Consider the following 8981-nt stretch of genomic DNA (forward strand, 5'->3'; position numbering starts at 1 on the left):
CCAGCCCCAGAAATGCTGACGCGTGGATGCCTAATGGTCCCGGTTGGTGCCACCAACCGGGACCAAAGGCCCTCCTGCCTGGGCTCAGCGAACAGGCCACGTGGAGACCCATCTGTCCCGGTTTTGGATTGAACCGGGACTAAAGGGTCAGGGCATTAGTACCGACCCTTTAGTCCCTGTAAATGAACCGGGACTAAAGGCCCTCACCAACCGGGACTATAGGCCCTTTTTCTACTAGTGGAGGCCGCGCGACAGCTTATCGGGGAGCCGCCTTATGCAGTCGGGACAAGGAGAAGCCTCGGCGGTGCCGCGACCAGGCGAGGCCGCGCGGCGGCTCATTGGGGAGTCGGCTGATGCAGTCGCGACAAGGAGAAGCTCCGGTGGCGCCCATGGTGGTCTTCTGTGACGTGAAGGCGATGGTGGGCTTGGGCGCAGGGGACGCCGATGGCGGACTCGCGACCGCAGCAGGACATGCCCTCCATGGCGTGCGCCAACACAGATGAGGTCACGGCCTCCCTGCGCACTGACGTTGTGCCGCCAACCGCCGCGCGCCAATACAGGTGAGGCCACGGCTTCCCTGCGCACCGCCGCAGTGCCGCCAGCCGCCGCGTAGAGCACCTCCAGCGCCGCCAACGCGTACTCTGCCGTGGCGTCCATGGGGCCCGACGTTGCAACCGCTTCCGCCTCCATTAGTCCGAGCACGAGGATGAGGTCCCGCGCAGGAGACGCCTTTGATGGATGGTAGGTGGTTGGGGCGGCTCGCGGGTGGTGGGGTGGCTTGCCAGGGTTGGGCTCCGGCGGCATTGCGGATAAGATTGTGGTCGGGGTTGGTTGATTGATTGGAGAGAAAGGAAGAAGACAAAGGCTGACAGGTGGGACCCATCCAACTCAGCAAAATTGTCCACACAAGCATGCCACATCAGCCTGACATATGGGGTTCACATGTCGGTTTCACTGTTTTCACGAGCAAATCAGACAGGCACAAAATTGGTGATTTCTTGTGCCCTGACTCAAATATGATACTAAGTTATTACCCTAGCTCAAAGTGTGATGGTTTTGAGTAAATAACTCTCTGCATCCTTGATTACTCTCCCCTTCGTACGTGCTTTCTTTCCTCCTTGTTTGTTGCTTCCGTTGCGGTCTTATGCTATTTTGCCGGCGGCCACGTTCCGGTCCGTAGCTGGTGCGTCAAGTTTTTTATTTTCCCAACGAAAGGAAGCGCGCCCGTCAAGTTACACAGGCGTAAAAATGGTAACTACTGCCACGTCTCTCGGCGAGGCAAATGCCATCAGCATTTGTCGTGGGGCTCGACTAAGAGCATCTTCAACAGGCGCGCTATTAATACGCCGCGTCGAAAATGTAGTGGTTTTAGCGCGCGCTATTATTTGCGGCGCTCCAGCGGACGCGTAAAAATCGTGCGCGCGGCATATGTAATTCAGCGTGCGGGAGGAAACGCCATCGCGCGCCGCTTATTTGCTGCGTCCGCTTCCGCTTGCTGGACTCTCGAGCGCTCGCTCTCATTTCACCAACCCATCCAGCCGCGCCGCCGCCACCTCATTTTTTCCGGCGACCGTTCCGGCGCTTCCCCGGTCTCTTCCCTCGCGGGCGCGGCTTCCTCCCTCTCTCTTTGGTCAGCACCGCCGTTGCGCGCGGCAGTCTCCGACGAACAACGCCTGGCTGCCCACCGCCGATTAAGCGAACACAAGGTGTTCGACAAAACGCCCGCAAGGTATGTATTGCTTCGAATTTCCACTTTTTTGCATGAAATCTGGTGCATGTTGTTTATAGCCTAGTTTTGAACATTTTAGATGAGTTCGGGCTATAACTCTTCTGAAGAAGAATTTGATATGGAAGAGGAGGAGGATCTTACAATGATCCTAGCTATGCACATCAATAAAAAACCGAAGCACGCTGGTTCAGTTATGGGTCGGCAGAAAATTTGAAGGGATAGGATTGATGCCCACAACAGATTGATGAGGCACTATTTTGTGGAGAATCCCACATGCCCCGAGTACTACTTTCGTCGCCGGTTTAGGATGAGCACCGAGTTGTTCAGGCGCATTGTAGAGAAACTAGCGAGCCATGACCGATTTTTTCAGCAGAGGAGGAATGCCGTCGGAGAGCTCGGGCATAGCACGTTTCAGAAGGTGACAGCCACTTTGTGTATGTTGGCATACGGTATTCCGGCTGATCTAGTTGATGACCACTTGGCCATGGGTGAGAGCCAAGCAATCATGTGTGTCAAGCGCTTCGCAATCAGAATTGTGCAAGTGTTTGACCCGGAGTACTTGAGAACTCCCAATGCTGAAGATGTCGCAATGCTATTGTAGATGAACAAAGCTCGCGGGTTCCCAGGTATGCTAGACTCAATAGATTGCATGCATTGGAGTTGGAAGAATTGTCCAAAGGCATGGCATGGACAATTCCATGGACAAGAAAAGGGTTCCACTATAATCCTTGAAGCGGTCACCGATCACGAGACTTGGATTTGGCATGCTTTTTTTGAAATGTGTGGATCTTTGAATGACATCAACGTTGCCAACCGGTCACCACTGATGAGTAAGATTGCAAATGGTAAACTGTCACCGGTGCAGTTTGTAGCTAATGGTCGTACATACAATCATGGCTACTATCTTACGGATGTCATCTACCCAAAGTGGCAAACATTTGTGAAGCCGTTGAAAAAACCGAAAGGTAAGAAATATCTTGACTTCCAAAATGCTCACGCGGCGGCTAGAAAAGATGTGGAGAGAGCTTTTGGGATTTTGCAAGCCCAATTTGCTATTGTGAGAGGACCGACTAGATTTTGGGATCAGAAGATGTTTTGGTACATAATGCATGCTTGTGTGATCATGCACAACATGATCATCGAGAATGAGCATGGCCAAGATGTAGACTACTCTCAGTATGAGCTCTTGGTATATCCCGTGCGAGTGCGGCGGAGGGTTGAAAGGGTGGCCAGTTCCTATCATGCCATTCGACGTCCGGCAGCGCATAATGAACTAAAGAAGGATCTCATTGAGGACTGGTGGGCTTGAAATGGCCGCCGAAGATCATCATGATTTGTGCGTTTGATATTGTATTGTTGAACTATTTGTTGATTTCTCAAAGTACTATTTATTTGATGAGTTGTAATAAATTAAACTACTCATTTAAACTTGGTTGAATTAGGCCCAGAGATCATACTGCCCGTTTGACACGAACGGAGAGACAGTTGTGCAGAAATTTTGCACGATACAGGAGCATCTGATTCCTACAGATGGTCGCTGACCATTTACCACTCAAATGTGGATCTGGTCCCTTACCGTTGGATCTGGCAAAACTAGGATTCAGCAGCACCTAACGTTTGAGTTTGGGCTACCATGTCCATGTGTTTACCTACTCTTCTTCTGTAACCAGACCTGCCCGACAAGTGACAAGTAGGGTACAAGGTCCACAAAGACAACCTCTATATAAGATTCAACTCTGCCCGTCGTCGTCTGTCAGCCGGTTGCTTGAACTGCCACCATCTGGTCATCAGCTTCTAGCAAGCTAGGCACAACGACGGAAGCGATGGCGCCTTGCGAGGAAGTACCTCGTTCCGGCCCGGCACTCATCGTGGGCGCCACCGGCTTCATCGGTCGTTTCGTGGCGGAGGCCTGCCTCGACAGCGGGCGCAGGACCTTCATCCTCGTCCGCCCCGGCAACGCCTGCCCCGCGCGCGCGGCCTCCGTCGACGCGCTCCTACGCAAAGGCGCCTTGGTCGTCGAGGTATTATCATGCAGACACGAGACACCCATATACTGTATGTAGTGCAGATGTTCAAGTATGCGCCCTCTGAAAGTCTGAAATGCCAGGGACGCGTCGATGGGAAAGACGGCAGGAGGTCCGTGGAGCCGGCGCTCCGCGCGCACGGCATCCAGGTGGTGATCTCGGTGATGGGTGGCGCCAACATCCTCGACCAGCTCGGCCTCATCAAAGCCATCCAAGCCGCCGGCACCGTCAAGGTACGCACGCACGCGCCAGCACTTGCAAGTTTGTGTGTCCACTGCACTGTGACGTACGTGCGCGCACACGCCCGCAATCTGCATGCATAACGGACTTGCATGTGCACAACAGAGGTTTCTGCCGTCGGAGTTCGGGCACGACGTGGACAGGGCGCGCCCGGTGGGGGCCGGGGTGGGGTTCTACGAGGAGAAGCGGCGTGTCCGGCGGGCGGCGGAGGCGGCCGGCGTGCCCTACACCTACATCTGCTGCAACTCCATCGCCGGCTGGCCATACTTCGACAACATGCACCCGTCCGAGGTGTGCCCGCCGCTCGACCGCTTCCAGGTCTACGGCGATGGCACCGTCAGAGGTATACCCACGCCTTGCCTTTCTCTTTGTTCCTTTACCGTGACTCAGCGATTCTGTCTGCACTGCACAGCGTTCTTCGTGGCTGGAACTGACATTGGCAAGTTCACGGTCAAGGCCGCGTACGACGCCCGGAGCATCAACAAGGTCGTCCACTTCCGCCCCGCATGCAATCTCCTCAGCACCAACGAGATGGCCTGCCTCTGGGAGAGCAAGATCGGCCGCACACTGCCGCGCGTCACGCTTAGCGAGGAGCACTTGCTCCATGGCTGCAGGTACCTACTCATGCAGCTTGAGATTCAACGTAATTTTGGCTTGAAAATCTGATTCATCTTATGCATTGCAGATGACATCATCCCGGAGAGCATAGTCGCTTCGCTGACGCACGACATATTTATAAACGGCTGCCAGACCAACTTCGGCATCGACGGGTCGAGAGACGTTGAAGTATCGAGACCTTTACCCTGACATGCCCTTCAGAACAATTGACGAATGCTTCGACGACTACGCTCATGGCCTCCACCTGGAGGAAGAAGCTCAAGAGAGCAGCAAGAAAAGCAACGCGACGAGGGTGGAGAGATTGGCAGTTTATCCTACGTGTGCTTAGGTCAGATCGAGAAGAGTGCAACCCGGCAACGCTTGTCTCGCTTTGTTTTTCTATTTTGAGGCCTCCTTTGGATTATCGTTTTCCTTATAAATATACCGGTAAAAAATATACGTCTCCCCCCGCCGTTTTGTTTCCAGCCGAAAATTGCTCTTGGCCGGTAAAGGATGTACAACGGTTGATAACAGTGTCTGATCTTACACTTGCCACGATAATCTAAAGATGATAATAAAGCATGACGTACAATTGGTATGTTTTTTTTTGGAGCTACAAGTTATGGGTTATTTAGGGCTTTGCTGCACCTATGTAAAGCTTACGTACTGGCTGATTTGGGCTAATCTGGTTGGAAGGAAAATTAGGCCAGTACGTAGCTTACGTACTGGCTGACTTGGGCTGATTGTTTTAGAGAGGATAGAACGTAGGTTTACGTAAGTTTAGCATTATTGGGTTGTTTATTACTCTTATTATCTTACTAGTATCCCTAAATATGTAATGAGAGATTTGTTGCTAGATCATCTCTTAATTAAGAAAGGACAATATTTTTCTTTTCATTTTCTATCTTCTTCGCCACAGCATTCATCTCATGTGGCGCTCCTAAGATAATTATGTTGAAATGCACCCATTCAGCCGGTAGCCCCATGTGAGTTGATTTTCTCTCATGTAGCTCCATCTGTAACTAACAGACCTAGTCGACCTGTTACGTCATTGGCCCAGAGACCAACTACAACCCAGAAGTTAAAATATAAGGGAACGATACAAACGAATGAACGGATGGAAATTAAAATATAAGCCAGAAAATAGACTCTTGGAGGTGGCTTTGGAGGTTGGTTGCCCAGTCGTCCTGCTATTCGGTCATTTCGAGCTGGTGTTGCCCGCATCCACCCATGTGCGTGTCACGGCCCTGGGCTCTGTTCAAGCTCCTAGACATGCTTTTTTTAGCAGGTATGGTTCAGACACCCATCCTTTCGGTCCGGGAGTGGCCTAACCACCCTTACTAGCTAGACATGCATTGGTCGTCTGCGTCAGCTCTGCACCATCAGTTAAGCAATGCTATGGGCAACACGTCTAACGATAGTTCACCTAAAATTTCAGTTTATGTTAGTTGTGGGGGTTGACCGGCTCGGAAATTGTGAGGGGTGGCGGCGGTTGTGGGTAGGAGAAGGGTCAGGGTAGGCTAGGGTTCCGAAAGTGGAAGGGAGGCATGGCTTAAATAGGCAGGGGTCTAGGTTTGGGGGATTTGAGGCTGATTTGGACGCTCCGATTGCAATCGGACAGTTCCGAACAGAGGTGGTGTTGCTTGGGATATGTGGGTTATGTAGAGAGGCCATGGCTGAGATGAGAGGGAAGACGAGTGGCCCGACATAAGATTTTAATACCAAAAAAGTCCGACAATTAAACCAACAACAGTGCTACACAAGGTTAACAGTTGGGGTATCAAACGACCTCCTAGTGCGACAAAATTTGGCAGGCAGTCTACCTACAAAATAACAAGACCAAACGTCAACTTTCAACCCATTCCAAGAACGTTTCTATTCCCACTTAGGAAATGATTATTAGATGAAATCGCTGGCTCATGCAAGTGTGGTTGGTCTCGGAACGGTCAATAATAGGCAACGAGGAGAAATGGCAACTACAAACGAATGCAAGTTTTGAAAAATGACGGCAAAGGAGTGTCGATGCAATGTGAATGATGCAATTTGAATGCAACAAACAAATAATTAACGCAGCTATCATGAAAAACATGGAAGGCATCTGGAGCGTCGGTCTCAGGCTATTACACTGTAGTAGTGGTTACCGGCCTCTTCATAGTGTTCTTGTGTAATCATGTAACATAAATTTTTGTTGCATAAAACGTTCCCCTATAGTCAGAGGGGTTTAAGTGGTGTCATTGAAACCCTATCGTCCATCCAAAAAAATGTCGATGCTTGGGGCGCGAGAGAGTTTGCTAATTTATCAAAAAAAAGTCCGCAAGTGGCAGCAAAGGCTTGAACACTTGAGAACTTCCTAGGTTGGATGTGGTCCTTCAGCAGAGGAAATGGTCATGAAAATGTAGTTGAAAGAAGCTTTATGTCAATAGGAAGTATTCACGTGTGCAATGATTATGAAGGGGGTCGTAATACTGGTTATTTTTAAGCCCAAGTAGTGCAAAGAAAAAGAATGAACTGAATCACTACTATCCATAGAAGTGATATTCTATTTGTGTTGATCTTGATGATGTAAGGGAAAATATTCTCAATTTCTACAAGCCGTTGTATCACTCACAAGGTTTGAATGAGATGCGCAAACTTTTAGATGTTGTCACTCCTCGTGTCTCGGAACTTATGAATGAACTTCTTGAAAAAGTTCTTGCAATCGAGGAGGTGAAGAAAGCACTGCAAACATGGCACTGTCAAATGCTTCGGGAGTTGATGGTTTTCCTGCTAGTTTCTACCAACATCACTGGGATACTCTAGGGGGCTGATATTGAGGCTGGCGTGTTGGAATTCTTGAATGGAGGGCAGTTACTATTGGGACTTAATGATATTGTCGTCACATTAATCCCAAAGGCCTGTAATCCTCAAATTATTTCGTAGTATTGTACTATTGCCTTATGCCCTATCATGTACAATATTTTAGCTAAGACCATTGCCAACCCGTTCAGAGGCTTGTTGGATGAGATAGTAGGAGAAGAATAATCTACTTTCATACTAGGACGCTTGATTACTGACAACGTCCTAGTAGCGTATGAATGTGTCCATGCTTTGAAGAAGAATAAGAAATGTAAGTCCACCTTTGTTGCAGTTAAACTAGACATGCTAAAGGCTTATGACAGAGTCGAGTGGCATTATTTGGAAGTAATGTTGGTCAAACTAGGCTTTCCAGAATGATTTGTGTGATTCGTAATAAAGTGTGTGCCTTCAGTAAGATTCACGATCAAAGTGAATGGGCACTTGCTACCTTATTTCACCCCTTAGAGGAGGCTCCGTGGGAGGGGGGTGTCCCCATATCTTTTTCTCATATGTGCTCAAGGTTTAATTTTTTTTCTGCTGGTGCTCAAGGCTTCACTTCTCATGAGAATAATAATGGCAGAGCATATATTGATAGAGGTATTCAGGTTAGTGTCACTCGCCATGGGTCAATTATTTACTCTTCGATGATGATAGTTTGATATTTATAAATGCTAAAGTGGAGAGTGTTCATTAGTTAAATGAAATTCTTCAGATTTATGTACCATGTTCTGGACAAGTTGTTAACAAAAAGAAAAGTTATGTTTATTTCAATCCCAATGCTTCACAAGTCCTCCACACAAACTTGAAGCAGCTTCTGAGGATTAATGTGGAAGCATTATCATCACGGTATTTGGGGCCGCCAACGGGGGTTGGCTGGATAACAAGTGGCACACTTGATCATATTGATGATAGGATCGGGAGTAAGATTCAAGGTTGGTCATAGAGGAACTTAGCTTGTACAGGAAGAGAAGTGCTTTTGAAATCAACAATTCAAGTGACCCCAACATACAGTACGAGTTGCTTCCTATTGACAAAGAAAGTGTGCAAAGATATTACCGCTTGCATGGCAAAATATTTTGGTGGGGTAGCCCTTATCTCTTCATTAGTTGTCCTCGGAGAAACTCACATCGCCGAAAGCTAGGGGAGGCATGGTATTTAAAGATTTCTAGCAATTCAATATATCTATGTTGGGTAAACAAGGGTGGTGATTGCTGACTCATCCCAACTCCCTTTGTGCTCGAAATCTTAAAGGGGATGTTTCCCTCGGTGTGATCATGCAGGCAACTGCCCTCGGAGTTCTTTAGTTAACTGGAAATCGATCATAGTGGGATTGGTGGCATTGAATGGCGGAGCGATCATAGAGGGATTGGTGAGATTGGTGGCATTAAATGTTGGAGTGATCCAGAGATAACCCAATAGTTTTTCCCCTAGGTCTTCCCTAGGGTCTACCATATCCTTCGGCGGCGCACCATCGGAGTCCACGTTAAACCGTCATGGATCACCTGGATCCGTCGGATATTGGTAGATCGAGCATCACCATGACAGGCAGATCTTCT

General features: G+C 48.9%; 2 protein-coding genes across 2 annotated transcripts in view; one reads left to right on the plus strand and one right to left on the minus strand.

Moving 5' to 3' along the window:
* The window catches only part of LOC119320952 (ubiquitin-60S ribosomal protein L40-like), a 23497-nt gene extending 22693 nt beyond the window's left edge, over positions 1-804 (minus strand). Inside the window, exon 1 of the mRNA XM_037594847.1 lies at positions 529-804. Within this exon, the coding sequence (XP_037450744.1) occupies positions 529-804 (276 nt within the window). The remainder of the gene's footprint in view (positions 1-528) is intronic.
* Positions 805-3513: 2709 nt separating this feature from the next.
* Positions 3514-4378, plus strand: LOC119320953 (leucoanthocyanidin reductase-like). The gene is made up of 4 exons (XM_037594848.1): positions 3514-3750; positions 3837-3986; positions 4099-4284; positions 4337-4378. The coding sequence occupies exons 1-4, from the start codon at positions 3553-3555 to the stop codon at positions 4376-4378; spliced, it is 576 nt and encodes a 191-aa protein (XP_037450745.1). The 5' UTR covers positions 3514-3552.
* The last annotated feature ends 4603 nt before the right edge of the window (positions 4379-8981 follow it).

Source organism: Triticum dicoccoides, chromosome 6B, assembly GCF_002162155.2.
Source record: "Triticum dicoccoides isolate Atlit2015 ecotype Zavitan chromosome 6B, WEW_v2.0, whole genome shotgun sequence".
Lineage (NCBI taxonomy): Eukaryota > Viridiplantae > Streptophyta > Magnoliopsida > Poales > Poaceae > Triticum > Triticum dicoccoides.

Excerpts from the sequence above, each read along its gene's own strand:
- LOC119320953 (XM_037594848.1), top strand. The coding sequence starts at position 3,553 with ATGGCGCCTTGCGAGGAAGTACCTCGTTCCGGCCCGGCACTCATCGTG. Across the intron at positions 3,751-3,836 it reads AAGGCGCCTTGGTCGTCGAG|GGACGCGTCGATGGGAAAGA; the intron begins GTATTATCATGC and ends CTGAAATGCCAG. Across the intron at positions 3,987-4,098 it reads AAGCCGCCGGCACCGTCAAG|AGGTTTCTGCCGTCGGAGTT; the intron begins GTACGCACGCAC and ends TGTGCACAACAG.